This window comes from Neomonachus schauinslandi, chromosome 2 (genome assembly GCF_002201575.2).
Source record: "Neomonachus schauinslandi chromosome 2, ASM220157v2, whole genome shotgun sequence".
Taxonomy (NCBI): Eukaryota; Metazoa; Chordata; class Mammalia; order Carnivora; family Phocidae; genus Neomonachus; species Neomonachus schauinslandi.
Window position 1 is genome coordinate 165,426,187 of NC_058404.1, and position 20,049 is coordinate 165,446,235.

General features: G+C 36.6%; 1 protein-coding gene across 3 annotated transcripts in view; it reads left to right on the forward strand.

Annotated features, from left to right (window-relative positions):
- The window catches only part of GABRA2 (gamma-aminobutyric acid type A receptor subunit alpha2), a 118,099-nt gene that overhangs the window by 41,381 nt on the left and 56,669 nt on the right, over positions 1 to 20,049 (forward strand). For all 3 annotated transcript variants that reach the window (XM_044912724.1, XM_044912723.1, XM_044912725.1), the window contains exon 3: positions 7,080 to 7,147. In XM_044912724.1, coding sequence (XP_044768659.1) covers positions 7,080 to 7,147 — 68 coding nt within the window. The remainder of the gene's footprint in view (positions 1 to 7,079; positions 7,148 to 20,049) is intronic.

Consider the following 20,049-nt stretch of genomic DNA (forward strand, 5'->3'; position numbering starts at 1 on the left):
AAAAATACATGAAAATAAATTGGTGTAATATACCATATTAATAGAAAAAAGGGCAAATAATTCATGATCATATTCATATTCCATGGAAAGTATTTGGCAATACCTGACACCTACCTATTCATCAGTTTTTAAAAAAAAAAAAAAAACCTCTCTATAAACTAGAAATAGAAGGGATTCCATTTGTATGAGGTGTCCAGAATAGGCAAATCCATAGAAACAGAAACTGAATTATTAGTTGTCAGAGCCTGGAGGAAGGGAGGATAGGGAATCTGTGCAGGGTTTCTTTCTGATGATAAAAATGTTCAAAGGTTAGATAGTAGTGATGTTGTACAGCCCTATCCTGAAAACCACTGAATTGTATACTTTAAAAAGGGTGTATTTTATATTGTGTGAATTATATCTCAAGAAAACTATTATAAAAAAGTAAGAGACTCTATGGGTGAATGGGTAGAAGCAGTGTTACTATAGAGAGATCATGGTAGCTTTAACAGTAGTAACGGAGAAAGGGTGAGAAGCTGTTGGATTATAGATATCTTGGAGAGCCAACCAGACTTACTGTTAAAAACAGAGAAGTTGTGGATGAACTAAGATTTGTGACCCAGAGCATTGGAACAACAATCAAATACAATAGGGAATCATTAGTATGATTGGTTTTGGAGAGACAAATCGGTTTTGTTTGGGATATGAGTTTAAGAATCTATCAGATAGTCATGTGGAAATGCCAACTGGACAGTTAGGTAGAGGAGCCTAGACTTTAGAAGAAAGCTCTGACTCAAAATAGAATTTTAGGAGTCCTTGACTACATGAAATAAATCATCAAGAAGTATAAATAAAGAGGACCAAAAACTGAATGTTGGGACATTCTAATATTAACAGGATGCTGGTATAGGAGTAAAGCAACCAGTAAGGTTGGAATAAAATCAAGAGATTATGGTGTTCCAGAGACCAGGTGAAGAAAGTTTCCAGGAGAGGGAGTCTTTTCTTACATGTTCTCATAGCATATTATCACATCGGTAATTATATATTTATTTGATTTTGCATAGTATCTCTCTTCTCTAGGCTATCGCATTATGATAGCAGAAGCTATGTCTACCTCCAGTGACTCTGAACTAATAATGATAATTCATTTACTCATTTATTTGACAAAAATTTATCAATTATGTCAGGGGTTGTTCTGTGCTGGGGTTTTACTTTTCTGAGCAAACAAAAGTCCCTGTCTTCGTGGAGCTTAACTTCTAGTGGGAGCATGTAGACCAGTACTATCTAATAGAACTCTCTGTGATGATAGAAATGTTCATCCTGGCTATCCATTGTGATAGCAGTAGTTACATGTGGATAAAATGTGGCTAGTATAACTGAGGAACCAAATATTTTATTTTAACTAATTGGAATTAAGTTTAAATAGCCACATGTGTCTACCCTATGAGTAGATATAGGCAGTAATCAGTAAACATAATAAGTCAATGAACATACAGAACCAGGGAGAAATGTGAAACAGTTACACTTTAAAATAGGATTTGACAGAAATTTAGGGGGCGCCTGGGTGGCTCCGTTGGTTAAGCTTCCAACTCTTCGTTTTGGCTCAGGTCATGATCTCAGGGTCGTGAGATGAGCCTGGAGTCAAGCTCCGCTCTCAGCATGGAGTCTGCTTGAGATGCTCTCTACCCCCCCGTGCCTCCCCCCTCTCCCCACTTGCACATGTACTCTCTCTCTCTCTAAAAATAAATAAAATCTTAAAAAATATAGTATGATAAGATGGACCTCGTCGAGGTGTAACGATTTCCAGTCCTCTTTCATGTTTTATGTTTTGTTTTATGCCCTTGCAAATCTACTGCAACTGCTCATTTCCAGGCTCTACAGATCACTTATACTAGTCAAAGAAAAGGGCCTACTTCAGCATCTTTTAACAATACTCCTTTAAAAAAACCCAAACTTTATTCTCTTGATTTCTACACTTTCCTTTTCTCAGTATCATTTTTTTCTTTTGCTTTAACCATTGTAACATGTTCCAAACTGGATACGTTGTCTTCAGTCTCCTCTCACTCAGTTTGCCCACTGTTACAAATGTAACATAACATTTATAGTACAGTATCCTTGCAGGTAAGATTCTCCCAAAGTCCTTCAGTGAATGCCCTGATGCCATATATAGAGAGATAACATCCTCAACATTGTGGCATGTCAGGTCTCTTTTGATACATCTTCTCTTTCTTTACAACCTGATACCCCAACCTTCCTACATATGTTAACTGTATTCATGAACCAAACTAAACTCTTTGCAAAGGATTTTTGAAAGTGAGTTTGGTATATATACATGATGAAATATTACTTGGTCATCAAAAAGAATGAAATCTTGCCATTTGCAATGATGTGGATGGAGCTAGAATGTATTATGCTTAAAAAATAAGTCAATCAAAGAAAGGCAAATAACATATGATTTCACTCATTGTGGAATTTAAGAAACAAAACAGAGGAACATATGGGAAGGGGGAAAAAAAGAGAGAGGGAAACAAACCGTAAGAGACTCTTAATGATAGAGAACAAGCTGAGGGTTGATGGAGGGAGGTGAGTGGGGGAATGAGCTAGATGGGTGATAGGTATTAAAGAGAACACTTGTGATTGTGCACCGGGTGTTGTGTGTAAGTGATGAATCACTGAATTCTACTCCTGAAACCAATATTGCACTGTATGTTAATTAAAATTTAAATAACAATTGAATTTTATTGTGTGCTGCATTATCCAATGAAGAACAATTTTTATCAATTAATTTCAGCCCTTCTTGAAATTATTTATATGTTCATTTTGGATATCCTTCAGGGCCATTTATTATTTTTTCCTATGAAGTATTTCAAACATTCAAAAGAGTACAGAGAGTTGTATGATTTATTTCATGACCAGCTTCATCAACTCTTAGAATTTGCCAAAATTGAGATCAATTTTAAAAGAAGGAAAATAATAGAATACATTAGAAACCCCCTCTGTAACCCTAAGCAGGTTATTCCCCATTCTCTTTCCCCAGTGATAACTGCCTTTCAAATCCTGAATTTGATGATCGTTCCTAAGGATCACACCTTTTTTTTTTTTTTAAGATTTTATTTATTTATTTGACAGAGACAGACACAGCGAGAGAGGGAACACAAGCAGGGGGAGTAGGAGAGGGAGAAGCAGGCTTCCCGCCGAGCAGGGAGCCCGATGCAGGGCTTGATCCCAGGACCCCGGGATCATGACCTGAGCCGAAAGCAGACACTTAATGACTGAGCCACCCAGGCACCCCACACACCTTTTTTTTTTTAAAGATTTTATTTTCATTATTATTTATTTGTCAGAGAGAGAGAGGGTGAAAGCAGGGGGAGCAGGGAGAAGCAGGCACCTCACTGAGGGGGCCTGATGTGGGACTCGATCCCAGGACCCTGGGATCAGGACCTGAGCTGAAGGCAGATGCTTAACCTTCTGAGCCACCCAGGTGTCCCAGGATCACACCTTTTACTACATGCAGTCCTTATTTCTCCTCAAGTACTTATTATTAACCTCATGGTGTTTTGCCTTTGGAAAAATCTATATAGAAGATCCTTTTTTGCATATTTTGCTATTGGCATTTCTAAAGCCAAGAATTTAGCTTATAAGCAATTATTTTGAGGTAACTCACAGTATACGTTTCTGTTAAAAGCCACTTACTGTTTGTTCAAAAGTTAAATTTTGGTTTCCACTGAAATAGTGCTTTCCCTAAATATGTTCTTTCCTTTTGCTTGATGTAAAGTTTCTTCACTGGGATCCAGTTCCCTAGGCTTTCAACCTCTTTCTATCAGTGGGTAGTTTGGACACTGTCTTCACTAATGACAGTACCCATTTCGCTATTCATGGCCATTTGTAATGTTGGTGGAATATTTTGGGAAAAGGTGTATATTCTACATGAACTATAATTAGAAATTATTTGTTAATTCAAACGTAAGACACCTAATACGTGCAGACATTGTGTTAAGCACTGTTGATAGGACAGTGGACAGAAAGGTCATAGTCATTGTTTTCATGAATCTGAATCCTGACTGGGGAGATAGATCAAACAAAACCAAAACCAAAAAGTGGGTGAAAAACATTAAGGCATGAAAATAATGGCAAATTCTAAAAAGTCCTAGGAAAAGGAAGTGTCAGGGAGAAAATGAGGGAAACAGACTTACATTATACAGGGGGCATAGTGAACCTCTGCTCTGAGGAGAGGACATTTAAATAGAGACTTAAAGGCAGGTAAGCAATCAACTAAGAAGGGAAGAGAAAGAGGCAGTAGCCAAGGTGAAGGCCCTGAGTCAGGACAGTGCAAAGTTAGTCCACTCAATGTGATCAGGACTTGAAAAGGTAACTCATGGTACTTAAAGTGAAGAGACTGAGGTTGTTGCCAGAATATCAATTCATGTGTTTACTCTGTGACAGACATCTGTCACACGGATCTGAATATTATAACAGGTATTAATTAGCAACACAATTTAACCCTGTTCTAAATCCATATGGGAAAACAACAATTAACCAGAAGATACTATGGACTTTGACAAATTAGTGTCACAAGATCCCTAAATAACCGATGTGCATAAAATCTTATTTCTTTTCTCCTCCCCTCCTCTTTCCTTCTTTTCCCTTCTCTTCTCTTATGGAAAGCCAAATCATAATCAAAGACAGCATTTTGAATATAGAACCTTAGAAAACTGTGTTAGATGTATCAAACATTTGTAGTCATCACCCTAAAATATTTTACTAATTCATGTTGATTGTTGACAACTCTGTTGCAACAACCAAGAATCACTTCCTCAATCTCCTAGCTATTGGGTATTCATGGTCAGTGTTTGCCTTGCTGATTTTCCTTTTTTTTTTTTTTTTTTGAACTTGCATAGCTGGAGAATATTCCTTGCAATGCATACATTCTTTCACTGTGCTTATGAAGTTGATAAACCATGAAATCATTTATTTAAGGTAATTTTGCGTGTCTGTGTTCTATGTCTTTAGGTGTTGCTCTTACTGCTTAGAGCTTTGAGGGTAATCTTATTTTTCTCTTTGGATTCTTAGCTGCCATTTCCCTGCAGCCACAAGGTACTGATAACAACCTTCCGTACCCTTTACTTGCCATTTGGCATATAATGGATATTCTTCATATCCTTAGCATGAATATATTCACACAGTTTGTCATCTCTCTTCTCTAGTTTTGCTACTCCGCACTAAGGAGAATGATTTCATTTGCCTCTATTTGGGTGAAGACTACCTCGGCATTTACATTTTTCTTCCCTGGAACATTTTAAATCAATATCTATAATGCCTAAAGTTTTACTCAATTGTTTATTGAATAAGTGTGACAGTATTGATTTGGTATGAATAAGAGGAAAAAGCAAACAAACCTGAGTCCCATTTTCATAATTTCTTTCTAATAGCTTATATAATTCACAACTAGGACCAGCTACATAATTTGTGAGGCCTTGTCCAAGATGAAAATGCAGGGCCCTTCATTCAAAAGGTAATTAAGACTTTTAAGAGAGAAAAACAGAACACTAAAGCAAGCGTGGGGCTTATCTGAGCACAGGGCTCTAGGAGACAGCACAAGCTATATGCCTGTGAAGCTGACCTGTACAGGTCTTTGGGGAAGCTGGCAGCTGAGAATTAACTTTATAAACATATTTATGTCCCAAATGAGTTTTGTGGTAAAATTTCATGAAAACAGTTTTTGGAATAAAATAGAATAGAAAATAATAAAGCTGAATAAATATATTTATTTGAAACACTACATGTTTTTGGTGCAGAGTATTATGGTGAATAGAAATATGTAGTTAATGAGAAAACACTTCTAGCTTTGGTTTACCATTAGGGCTTAGGAGCCAGATTGCTTGGGTTCTAAAACCTGGCTCTATTTACTCTACCAAGCGTGGGTTGTTAGGCACATTTCCTTACCTTTCTGTATGTACATAAGTGTACGTGTACAGATTGAGATGATAACAGAGAACCTACTTCACAGGATCATCATGCAGATTATTATGTTTCAAGACATTTGAAGCCTAAGCATTCAAAGTCTGCTCTGTTATTTCAAAATCCTTTTGGCTTTTTATTTGGGTCTTAGTGGATACAATATCCCCAGACTTAGTTTACTCTCTCTTTTATGGTTGTGAATTAGTGTCCAGTATAATACTAAAAATATTTTGTGATCTTGTTTCTGTGGAATTACAAATTTGACAGTAGATGAGGCATTCAGTTCATGATGATAGAAATTAATGATGTATTGCTTTTTTCTATAAGTTACATTGGAACAATTTTTCTTTTCAATCCTTTTCTTTGAGCCTTTCCCCCATCACCATTTGGCTTATTTAAAATCAGAGATCTAAATCACCTGGTTAAAAGAGCTATCCAGGTAATTGTGTTACAGTTAATAAGTTACATAATATTTGAATCTAATTCAAGTCAATCTTAACATTTCATACATTTGTAAATACCTTTAAAGGCAAGTTTGTTTGGAAGTAATCCATTGTGATTAATGTCTGTTAATTGCTTTTATTTTTATGTCATTGAATAATGAAGCTTTTTATATTAACTTGAATTATATTTATTTTTAATAAATAACAATTCATTTCTGTGCTTTACTGAGAAGATATACTAATTTCCAATCTACAAACTAAACCTCTACCATCATGAGGTACCATCTGAAATATTTAGTTTAAAAACCAAATTTAGGACTATATCAAACAGCAACCATATTAACACACTGTATTTTTAGTACTGGTAGTAAATTTATTGTAAACTAGTTCAGTTAAGAGAAATTCTAAGAAACTATTAATTCTCAGAAATATGTTTAAAACAGAATGCTCTAAATCAGGCATAGTTTCCAAGTAAGAATGCCATAATACTTCTAAGCATTTAGCATTTAGGATTGTGAGAACCTATGAAATAATTGAACAATATAGAAATTTTTGTTGTTTGTGAAGGTTGAAAAGAAAGTAAAAAGCCATATTCCTAAATACCACACAACTTTCTAATCATTCCATGTACTTGACCCCTTCTCTTTCAGTGGTTCTCATTATATATTATCTATATTTAATCTTTTTTTCTCATATCAGACAGTATTACTGAAGTCTTCACTAACATCTACGTGACCAGTTTTGGCCCTGTCTCAGATACAGATATGGTGAGTTTTTCATTAAATAGTATTTTTACTTCATATTATGTTCCCATTATATGGGGGGAGATTAGAATAAACAAGCATTTTTAGTGTTATAGAATTATGTGTCTATCTCATGCCTAGTCGAGCCAAATACTTAGAGAGTTAAGGATACTTGTTTGTATCAATGGTATGCTATTCCTCCTTGAGTGTTTATATAACCCTTTACATTTTATATTCTTTTCAGAGCTTGCCTACCTAGCTACAGTGTGGTAAACAATTAGTTAAATACAAATAATCATGTTACTGAGAACCAGTTTCTAGGATTCAAGCACCTGGTTGGCCTTTGATAAGTAAAATCTGTATGGTTTGGAGACAGCCACTTCTTACAGAATGTGCTCATGGTCAGTGTTATAAATGCAAACCTTCCATTGGCAGTAAGTGAGGTGGGTTCCTTCTCAAATTATCTAAACACATACAATACCTACAAGCTACATACATAGTAGGCATATATAAATCAATCTAAAGAAAACTAGAATCTTGACATTCTTGGATTCAATGGAATTGGTATTTATTTTTCTCTAAAATGAGATGGGTAAAAAGAGGGAAATTGGTCTGTTGGGTTAGAAACTGGCAGGCTAGAAACATCATAGATAATTAGTGATTAAGCATCAAAGTTTTAGTATTCAGTCTTCCATTTCTTCTGCAAACTGTAGTGCTCAGTAATAGAAATTTTTGTTGAAGTACTTTTCATCCACCTTCCTTATGGCCCAGGAAGTGAGAATTAGAGAACTGCCCTTATCCTTTCTTTGCTTGGTCATCCTCCATCATGTCACTTTTCCCCAACTTCTTCCCTTTCTCTGACAACCCAAGGGGAAGGACACCAAGTTTGGTGGCTTTTCACTGGGATTAATACACAAAAACTAAGTTTTCCTTTAATGCAGACATCAATAAACATTAGCCAGTTCATTGGGACCTCTCTACCTCTCTACCTCTCTACCTCTTCTTCAAACCTCCTGTTTTGTCTTCCACCAGAGTCTCTTCGCTGACTTCATGGTCCTTTTCTTAAATTGACTTGGATGGCTGAAACTCTAAGGTGACACAAGGGTAATGACCCCCAACTTTGGGGACATGGTTGATACCAAACGCTGGCAGGTCTTTGAAGTTCTTTCAAATTCTAATATGAAGACTTAAGTGTTTTATGTCCCCCTCTTAACTCTAGGCTTTAGCCACAATTCCACAGCAACAGAAAAAAATCCTGCTTTCAACATAATCCTCCCTCCTCCCTTGCAGTCTTCTGTTGTGACCTGAAATATTAATCTGCCTCTTACCATAGGTCAGTTTTAAATGTACAGGAACTTGAAAGGTGACGGAGACATATCTAGCAAGAATATGCATTCCAAACATTATTGGTTGGCTATAAAGACAATGTATCTGTGCACTTTGTCTCAGTAGATGCTCCCAAATATTAGAGAGACACAGTGAGAATGAGCACCTAACCTCTATATGGAATTGAGGAGAGTTAGAATTTCATCTGACACTGAAAAACTAGCAAAATAGTGTATTCGTAGTTCTTTTATGGTTATATTTGGTGCCTCATTACCAGTCAAAACAGAAAGGCAAATAATATAGGACACCAAATATCATGGTTTTCAATGTTGTGTATCTTGTGTTGTTAATATTAGTGCTCACAGTTACTTTTAATGTTCTGGGTTTTTATTTTTAATTTTTTTTGCAAAAGAAATTATTCTACCTAAAAAATCAATAATAGAAAAATATATACTTCTTTTATACATATGAAATATTTGTTTTCTGGAGGTTTTGGACAAGCTCACTCATATATTTTTGGCAAAATGTGTAAGGTGACTTTTTTCCAGTGGTGACAATGGGTTAGACTAATCCTCCTCCTCTTTGTTCTCACCATACGGTCGGATTACTAACACACATTTAGAAAGCAGGTAGCTTCAACTCAAAATGGATTAAAATCTTGAACAGAACAACTGAAACCATAAGACCACTAGAAGAAAACATGGGAGAGAAGCCACTTGACATCAGTCTTAGTAATGGTTTTTTGGATCTGAGATCAAAGGCAAAAATAAAAAAGTGGGGCTACATCAAACTGAAAAGCTTTTTCACAGCAAAAGAAACCATCAACAAAATGGAAAGGCAACCTACACAATTTGGGAAAATATTTGCAAATCATATACCGGATAAGGTGTTAATAACCAAAATAAATAAAGAACTGATATAACTCAATAGCGAAAAAAATCCCCCAAACAATCCTATTTAAAAAAGGAAGACAAACTGAACAGACATTTTTACAAAGAAGATATACAGATGGCCAACAGATACATGACAAGTACCCAGCATTACTAATCATCAGGAAAATGCAAATCTTTACCACCATGAGTTATCACCTCACACCTGTTAGTATGGTTGTCATTAAAAAGACGAGATTAAGTGTTGTTTATGATGTGGAGAAAAAGGAACACTTGTGCACTGTTGGTGAAAATATTAGTTGGTGCAGCCACTATGGAAAACTGTAAGGAGACTGTTTCTCAAAATTTAAAAAGGGAACCCATTTTTTAAGATTTTATTTATTTGAGAGAGAGGGTGAGAAAGCGCACAAGCAGGGGGAGCCGCTGGCAGACAGAGGGAGAAGCAGGCTTCCCGCGGAGCAGGAAGCCAGATGCTGGGCTGGATCCCAGGACCCTGGGATCATGACCTGAGCCGAAGGCAGATGCTTAACCGACTGAGCCACCTAGGTGCCCCCAAAACGGAACTATTATATGATTCATTAATTCCATTTCTGGGTATATATTCAAAGGAAATGAAAACAGGATTTCAAAGAGATTTCTGCACTCCCATGTTCATTGCAGCATTATTCATAAGAGCCAAGAAATGAAAACATTATATATATTATACATGTATATAGTTCATATATAATTCATATGTTATATATATGTGAATATTTTTTGGCCATGGGAAAAAAGCCAAAATCTGGATTTGTGGCAACATGGGTGGACCTTGAGGGTATTAAGTGAAATAAGCCAAACAGAGAAAGACAAAAACTGTATGATATCACTTACACATGGAATAAATTTTTTTAAATTCAAACTCAGAAACAGAGTAGATAAGTAGTTGCCAGGGGTTGGGGGTGGGGTAATAGGGAGAGGCTGGTAAAAGAGTATAAATTTTCAGCTACAAGATGAATAAGGTCTGAAGATCTAATGTAAAACATGGTGACTATAGTTAATAACATTATTGTATAATTGAAATTTGCTAAGAGAGTAGAGCTTAAATGTTTTCACACACACAAAAAGATAAATATAAGTTGATGGATGTGTTAATTAACTAGATGGGGGAATGCTTTCACAATGTATATGTATATCAATCACTACTGTGTACACTTTAAATAGCTTATAATTTTATTTGTCAATTATATCTTAGTAAAGCTGTTAGAAAAAAGGAAAAGAAACTGTGATCATTTAGGATCATTTAGTAAGTGTTTCCATGTAGAAATTCCTTGCAGGCATTTGTTGGGAAATTTATATGTTTTTACAAATCCTAAATTCTGGGAAAAAATCAAGTAAGGAGAAAATGGGAAAAGCATTATAATTCTCCAGCAAGAATGAAAGCTTAACAGTCAACATAGGAATCCACTGATGTCAAGGTGAAATGCAGCTCAGGGAATGCTGACATGTGAAGTTGAAGACTCAAAGGTTAAGGACAGCCTGCCCCAGAACTGGGACAGGACCACGTGCGGGTGAAGCAGTCATTATCAGGCAATCATGCTCCCAGCGGTTATGGGTCTGTGGTTCTGTTTGCTGCTGTCATTCTTAAAAATAGGGTACATTTTAACAAGCTGATGCAAAAAAAATAAAAGTAAAAAGCTGGTAGCTGTTGTTAGGTATGCGGTCATCAGCAACAGAACAAATTTAAACTCTTTCAACTGAATTGAATTAAAAATTTTGCCCTCTTCAGTGACTCTAGCTCAAGAACTTTAAAACATTTCAGCAGGCTCCAGATCTGCTTCATATTTGGGAGGACCCTACTACACATTATATTGAACATTAAAATGCACTCACAATCCAAATGATATAGGTTAAATTGAGCTAAAGTAGAGTTGTAGTTGGAAACATTTAAATAAAAAATTACTTTGATTTTTTTACTTTTCCTTTTCTATTTTGTGGTGTGTGTGTGTGTGTGTGTGTGTGTAATGTGCATGTGCACTTGTATGTAGAGATATTCCCTAAAATGAAGTACATATTTAACATCTTGATAGGCTCTTGAGACATTTGAAGGCCCTAGGCCTTTTTCCTAATGATTCATTTTCCTTGAATTACCTAGCCTAACATGGTGCTATAGAATTCTTTTGGTCATGTCAGATTTTCTACATTATTTCCATCTTTTTTTACCCTGTTTACTCAGTCTTACCAGTAGTTGGCTTGGAGGAAGTCTGGTGAATTGCAAGACCAACAAGGGGGCACATACTTTGTCATCAGAGTCCAGTCAGAGGAAAGGATCTATAACAGTAGTATGAACAGGGAAAATCTAATAAAATGAATTATTAATTAGAACAAGGTGCTTTAATAATGAAACAGGGTAAAAGAAGGCTTTAAGTAATTCAGAACTAGTAAATGCAGAAAGCAGCATCTACCTTTAGGGGTGAAGCATCAGAAACAAGGAACACACAGACACACACACACTGGTATCTTACAAAAAAGGGGAAATGAGCCTGCATATGGAGCTGAGAGACAATACACTAATAATTGGTATGCATAATTGTGATATGGGAAGGATTTTGAGTGAGAGACAAGAGATCGTTTCATCACTCATAAGGTATTGTTTTTTATTTGTCCAAATCTAAGAAGAAAGAGGAAGCTGGGGAAAATTAAAATTGAGTAACCTCTATACACATGTAACACACACATGCATGTACACACACACACACATATTGTAAACCTATTAGGGAAAACAGAACTCAACTTAAAAATATATACATTTTATAAAGAGAAATGATTTGGTCTTCATCATCACCAAATGGAGTGATTTTCAATCTTGATATTACTTTTGCTGGAAAGCAAGATAAATAATGAGGAAAAATTTGAATTTATGTCAGTATAGATAGCCAAGAAATGAAACTTATATGTGACACTCTAAAGAGGAAGAAATTTATTATATGTGGAAGGAAGACACATTATTATTAACCATATGTGCAAGTGGACATGAAGATATCTAACTCATGTCTTACAGAAGCAGTTTGGTAATGAGAAAAAAGTAAAGAATAAATTTAATTTCACTTTTAATAGCTTAGCTGATACACTCATTTCTCTGCAGTGTGCATAGACCCAAACCCCTACATCCTCTTCAGGTCAGTGATGTAGATTTGTTGTGACATTAGCCTGAGAGGAAACAGCGGCATAGCAAAAAGAATTAAGAACCAAAAGAACACACGCACACACGTACACTCTGCTATCTCAGAATCATTAACTAGTGTAATTGTCCAAAGAAAGTTGCAGATCTAAATTATAATTAAAGATTCTAATTACAGTGTCTGCGATTAAGTTTAAAAATCTTTTATTTCAACATTTAAAAAATTCATGAGGGGCGCCTGGGTGGCTCAGTTGGTTAAGCGACTGCTTTCGGCTCAGGTCGTGATCCTGGAGTCCCGGGATCGAGCCCCGCATCAGGCTCCCTGCTCAGCAGGGAGTCTGCTTCTCCCTCTGCCCTCTTCCCTCTCGTGCTCTCTGTCTCCCATTCTCTCTCTCTCAAATAAATAAATAAAATCTTTAAAAAAAAAAATAAAAAAAATAAAAAATTCATGAGTAAGAAGGTAATTAAAGCGGGGAATGTACTAGTAGCAGACAGTTGACAAAGTTTGTAGTGGGCATGTGCATTTTAGCAATTTATAACTCATTCCTCTGTTATTTTGCTTTTTCTTTGATCCTTAGTTTCTATATAGGTCTTTTCCCATATTAGTAAACATTTTCACTGTGTGTGCATATTCTTCAGTCATAAGTGGTATGGCTACCAATAACTGCACTAAAACCTAAACTAAGAACCTCAGCCCAAATGGTAATCTCTTGCAGTGTTAGGGTTAGAAATGGATCAGTGCAAACTTTGAAATCACCTCAGGATTTCTGAACCTGAGTTTCCCATTAGGCTATTAAGAAGCAAGCAGTCAGGTAAGTTATGACTTCGGTGTATTGATCATTTAAATCCCCTTGGTTAATACTTTTCTGTCCCTTTGAAAACAGAGTGCATTATCTCTTAGACTTGCCAGAAGCTGTGGAGATATTATGTATTTTGGTGGTTAACGTCTTAAGGAGGTTTAGAGAGTTATTAGATCTCGACACTTGGTCAAAAATTGACACTGGATTTAGGTATTAACCCTTATCAGAAGTTGTCATTTGTAAGTGTAGCTAGATAAGGAAACCTGTTATAAACATGGCAAATACTATTTACCACAAGTATTGTAGTCATTTTACTTCAAAGTTGGCATGTAGAAGTTGATTACTGGAAAGTTATTGATATTTTGGAAGGATAGAAATTAGACTTTGAGAGCATTCATTCATTCAATCAGTATTTTCCAGTATCCTCTTAGAGTTTTTAATAATGTCCCTTAAATTGTGATTCATAGACACTTGGATTGGATTTTTTCCTGGGTTCCTTCTACAATCTGTGGAATCATAATTGCTAGTTGTGGGGTATGCCAGTCTATGTTTTAACAGGTTAAGGTATTTGACTTTATGCTGAAGACAGCAAAAAGCCATTTTAGGGTAGGGGGGTTGGGGTAATATAGAGAGCATGTGATGGAGTCAGATTTTCTGCAATCCAATAATTTGTATTAGAGGATAGGGAAAGGAAAAAATAGTTTGAAAGCTGTTTTATTACACACAAGAATGACTGTGGACTGGGCCAGAGTAGTGGTACCAAAGATGGAAAAACTGAAAAGATTTAGAAGATCTCCACATGGTAGAATTAGTCAGACTTGGTGATCTGTTGGATGTAGGGGTTGAAGGAAGCACAGGATGAAGTCTTGGGAGATTGGGTGGGTGGTACCATTCACTGGGATATGATACACAGGAGGAAAACTTTACTTTGCTGTTGTTTTGGTGTTTTGACTATGAGTACTTATGTTTTGGATACACTGAGTTTGGGTCTCTGTGAGAGATTTAATTGGAGATGTCTAGGTGCAGACATATATCCAGAGCTTGGGAGAAAGGCTGGAGTGCAGAGGGTTTGGGGAGCCATCTGATGGTAGTTGAAACCATGGGCATGTATAGCTTGTGCAAGAAAGAGATTTCCAGTGAAATGGTCATTGTACTTTCACAGAAACTCTAGAATACAAGAGAATAAAACAGATTTTAGAGGAGACTGAGAAGCAGCTATGGGTGTCTGTCAACATGAAAGGGGATTTCCTTCTCTGAAACAGACTATGTTTTGATCCTTAACAACAAAGGTTAGAAACCACTGCCTTTTCTTCCTTATCAGATGCAATGATGCACAATAGTCAGATATTTGTATCACAGCTCTCTGTCAAGGTAGGATTCTGTACACTGATGGTGATATTGTTCATTTGGTAATCTACCCTAGGGAGGGGGTTAACAGTTTCAGAAAAGAGGGCAAATAAAGGCAGTTGGACGAGCTTGACTCCATCCTACCTTCCTGCAAGAGGGAGGGTTCAGGTGATGGTTCTCTTGACTTCCTATGGAGAGGGGCATTGCTTGACATTCCCCCATTCCTTGTTGTAAACCAAATAATAAACAGCTATAATTTCTGAACATGAAGTGATTTTTTAAAAATTAAAATTGCAGAGGTTGTGTGTTTTTCCCCCAGGTTTCAAGGGTAGAATCTGTCTTCTGGGGGGAGCCACATAGAATTTGTTTGCCCTAGTCAAGAATAATAAATATTGTCTATTGGTGCTACTCCCATATATTTACTGTTACGTGTAGATTGTTGGCAGACACAAAAGGTCTCAGATCCCATGGCAAGGATTTTCCAGTGGTTTCCTACAACACCAGGAGAATATAGTTGAATACCAATGCAAGAGAGTGCTACAAAAATAGGGAGAGAACAAGGGTGTCATATGTTATGGAAAAGCCAAGAAAAGGATTCAGATGTGTCATTAGATGAAGAACACGGAGGTATTTGCTGATCGTGGTAAAAGCAACCAGATGGCAGTGGGTTGAGCATGTGGGAGGTGAGGAAATGGAGAAATCGTGGAGGCACCATTTTTAAGCAACATGGTTGAGGAGAGGAGGCGAGACAGAGGGCAGTAGCCGTAAGGCATTATAACTATCAGTGGGGTTTTTCTTTTTAAAGATTGCATTGAACTTCTCACTGCTTTCTGAACATGCCATTATCTTTAACAACTCTGTGGAGATGCTTTTCACTTTTCTTGTGATGCTTCCCTCCTCCTTTGCCAACCAGAGATCTTTCATTTATTCAAGGCCAAGCTCAAATTTCATCTTCTCCCATGTCTTTGTCAGCTACTCCACGTAGGGTCAGTCTTTCTTGTCTTTGTGTTCCACCACGTGGTGTACTCACGTTTTTATGCCTTACATACTGGATGATAAAAATCTTTTATGTGTCTTTCTTCTTTACTGCCGTCTGAGCTACTCTAAGGCGTGAGTTGTGTTTGTTCATTTCAACAAGACTTACTAAGTACGCGCTCTGTGTCTGTCACCGTGTGGGAGCTGAAATGCCTAAGTGTAACCAGTGCTTGCCCTCAAGTTGTTCACAGTGATGTGGGGAAACAGCTAAGAAAAGTTATCAACTTTGAAACAGCGGGATCATGCTTTTATTGAAGTATTTATAGATGACAGTGTAGTAGAGGGTATGTGGGTATAGGATATCTATATCTGAGAAGGCTTCTAGGAAAAGATAACTGAAGAGGACAAATGAGGGGAGTGTTTTAGCACAAACTGGAAGGGCTGGTTGAATTTAGTAAAATGCAAAAATTCAGTGTGACTCGAGCCTACAACGCTTTAAGGGATCTGGCGGAGGGGAGGGAGATGAGGCTAGAAAAGAACACAGAGCCAGATCACGAAGGCCTTATGGCCAATTGCCCAAAAAAAGAGAGCTGCAAAACCATCCCCAAATGAAACTTTAAAACACAGTAGATCTCTTTTACCAGATGATTGGTTATGGCATAGCTTTTTTGATATGTGTCAACATTCTTTAAAATGTAACTACTGTAAAGAATAAAAGACTACTGTGGTTACTTTAATATAGTTACACAAGCACACACATGCAAACATTACACACTTCACACTTGTTAAATTTAAGGATTGGGGTATTGTGTGCAGGTGACTGTTTGCCATAAGATATCTGGGAGCTTACCTACCATATGCCTTCTGCTGATGCCTTTCTCCTTATGGAATTAGAGCTCTTCTTGCCCAGAATCCTTGTTACTACATTTAATTTCTAATGATGCCTCTCTTTCATTCATTCATTGACTAATTATTATTTCCTATGTTCCGGGCAGTTTGTTAGATGCTGGTGTTAGAGCGTTGAAGAAGGTGATCACAGTCCTTGTTAGCGTGAAATAAAAGTTGGCCAAATGTAGGGACTGGCAGGGAAGAGCCTCTGCAGCAGAGATCAGTCAGTTTGGGGAGTTAGTTGGAACATCACACATCAGAGGCCCCTCAGTATCAGTATTGCTCCAGGCAGAGTGGAGTGGGAGGGTGGGGATTGCCAAACACCAGGCTAGAGAGGAAAGGGAGGGAGAGATCATGCTGGGACTTGGATGCTGTAAGCAAGTGTCTGGACTTCACCCCAAGGGCTTTAGAAATTCAACTGACCAAATTCAACAACACTTCAGTTTTGGATCTCCTTCCCCCTGCAACATTGTGACAATATCTTGAGTGTACCCTGCAGCTTTCTGTTCACTTTCAAATATCAAAGAGTCCGGTGCAGGCCAATTCAAACATCAGTCTTTTATGCTAGTTAGATCTTCTTTCCTTTTTGCAGCCATGTTCACAGCTAAGGGATGTGCAGTGGGGAAAAGGCTATGATCTGCTCTTCCTCTCCTCTTTCTGGGTCTGCCAGAGTTGAGGCAAGGGAAAGAGAGATTATTAAAATGGAGGAAAATATGTTTTTACTTAGCTTGTCCTGTTGGTGGTTCTCTCTTGGCAATTCGTTCCATTTGTCTAGCTGGCAAATGCAGGCCCTCTCATGGAGCACATTTGTGACTTCTTCTCAGCGACCTCTTTAGTGCCCAAAACACCACCACACAGGTGGCTTATTCTTTAATGGACTTTCTGTGGCTCAGCCCACGCTCTTGGCACTTTACTTTGTGACTTTTTGCTGCTGGGTGTCCCTCACTTGTAAGACTGTCCTGTGGTTGAGTATGGGGAATGGGGAGAGAAATATATTTTGAAGGTGATTTATATCAAGCTACCTTCCTTAATGTCTAAACTGTTTCTAAGAACTTTACACATATTATCCACTTTGTCCTTATAAGAAGAAGTAGGTTTTATTATTACCACCATTTTATAGATAAGTCAACTGCAATAGTGAGATTAAAAAACCTGCTCAAGTCAAGTACTCTAATCAACCCAACCTCAGGGCCCAAGCTCTTAACATCTCTTTTATATTACTTAATTTATTATTTTTGTTATCTTTTGATCTAATGTTTAAGTCAGTTTTCAATGTGGAAAGAAGACTTTGACAGAGATTCTAAAACTCCATTCTCAGCTCTGCACTTAAATTCTCTCTGTAACCTTCCATCGTCCATGACTAACATCTATTTATTGGTCTATAAAAGATGGAAATCTCACTCTGACGTCCTGCCTTCAAGGATTATTTTTACGTATGATGTAACAAAAAGGGCATGGTGTTAGGAATCACAATTGAATTCAAAGTCTGGCATTCTCTCTCTCTTTTTAAATGGTTATGGTTTCTGAGGTATTTTCCACCTGTGAAATTAGGACATTTTGCATATTTTAATATGGTTATTGTGAAGTTTAAAAATTATATTAAAGTGAATTGCAATTAACTAATAACTGTTCATCATTTTGAATATTTTATTTAGATATATTTTAATAATCTACTATCAGATTCTGAATCTGTAGTACCAGTTTTTAATTTGTTCGTGAAACTTGCCTAGCCCCTAGTTCCAAAGAGAAAGTCTAGACGCCTTACTTGCACAATGGTTAGAGCGTGCAGTAGCTGTGGTATTCTGAGTCTCTGTTTGTGTGAGTTTCTTTGCATAATAGGGTTTTATGATCTTGTATTAATTGATTGGCACTCTGCTGCTCTGTTCTAAAGCTTCTCCTTTTTTTTTTTTTTGCAATTTTTGCAATGCTAATACTGGGCTACATGTACTGTTCATACCCCTTTTGAGTACCAGCTGGAAGTGTTTGAGCTTAACCATTCTTGTATATTCCAAGGGTGTTTTTTCTTTAATAGCTACATACCTGCTTCATGAACCACATTTTTCTTTGTTATAGAAGAAATACACTGGTTGGAATTTACTCAAAGGAGACTAACATTTATTAGCAAAAAAGGTAAAATGAAATAAATTTTGGTACTTTAAAATATGCTCAGTAAATCAAAGTAAATGAGAAATCACCCCAAGAGCAGTCCTGCAATTTGGTTATGTTTCAGTGAGTAGATCGAATTCTTCAGAAATTGGCTACATGCATTGACGTATAATTAATGTAGACAGGCACTAAAAAATACTCTGCCTTCACTAAGTTAACATGTTCTTGAAATCATGTTTATACAATGAACTGTGCAATAAAGAGTGATTTCCTTGTTTGCAATACCAATTATGGAAATGATACTTACTGGTAGTTAAAACATTGGACTGGAAATTGTATCCTTGTATGGGTTCTGCCCATACCAAGTTTGGAAACAGGAAACTGATGCAATTTATCTATAACCCCATCTATAAAAAGGAGAATTTGGATGAAGTTTCCTTTAAAGAATTTTTCAAATCTTGAGGTGTGTGGATTCTTCAACTCTTCAGTCTCATCCAACAGTCAGTCACGTCTCCTGAGCATAGACCGTGGAATAGCTGCATGCTGATCTGTCTTTGTGAATTTTTTTGGTTTCTTTCTAATTTTGCTTCTTAGTTGTTTGTATATTCCCTGAGGGATTTTGTAGTTGATCTTGTAGTTATTTATTCCTTTTAGAATCTCAATTCATGGGTCTAAGTCTTAAGTTTATATGAAGAAATTGCATTATTTTTGATTTCTGGCAATTTTCTTGTAACGCACGAATCAAGCAATGACTTACTCTATTAGTACAAATCATGGCAAACCTGAGGTTTATTTTAAGGAATCTTTCAAGAAAATTCTTTTCAAATGCTGAGAATATGCATTTTATATGTATTTAAAGGTGATCAAGTGCAAGTAATTTGGAAATCCTGTTATTCTTATGCAATAATGGATATGCAATAAATATTATTTGATTGAAATACTCCTTACCCTGCCTTTTTAATCTAGAAAACAAAACCGCAAAAACTAGTGAATCAACTGTATTTATTTATATATTTATATATCTGTACACTTTTTATTAATATATTAAAATATAAGCACTAATGCAGAAATTGGAAAAATAAAAGGTAAAACGCATATTATTTCATAATTATATTTATTTATTTATTTATTTATTTTTTTAAAGATTTTATTTATTTATTTGAGAGAGAGAATGAGATAGAGAGAGCATGAGAGGGGGGAGGGTCAGAGGGAGAAGCAGACTCCCCGCCGAGCAGGGAGCCCGATGCGGGACTCGATCCCGGGACTCCAGGATCATGACCTGAGCTGAAGGCAGTCGCCCAACCAACTGAGCCATCCAGGCGCCCGTCATAATTACATTTATTTATTAAGTAGATTTATTTTTGCTCTCACTTAAGATTGCTATTCATATTTTAGCAATTAATCTATTTAAATGTACTTTATTATTTTTAAATATCT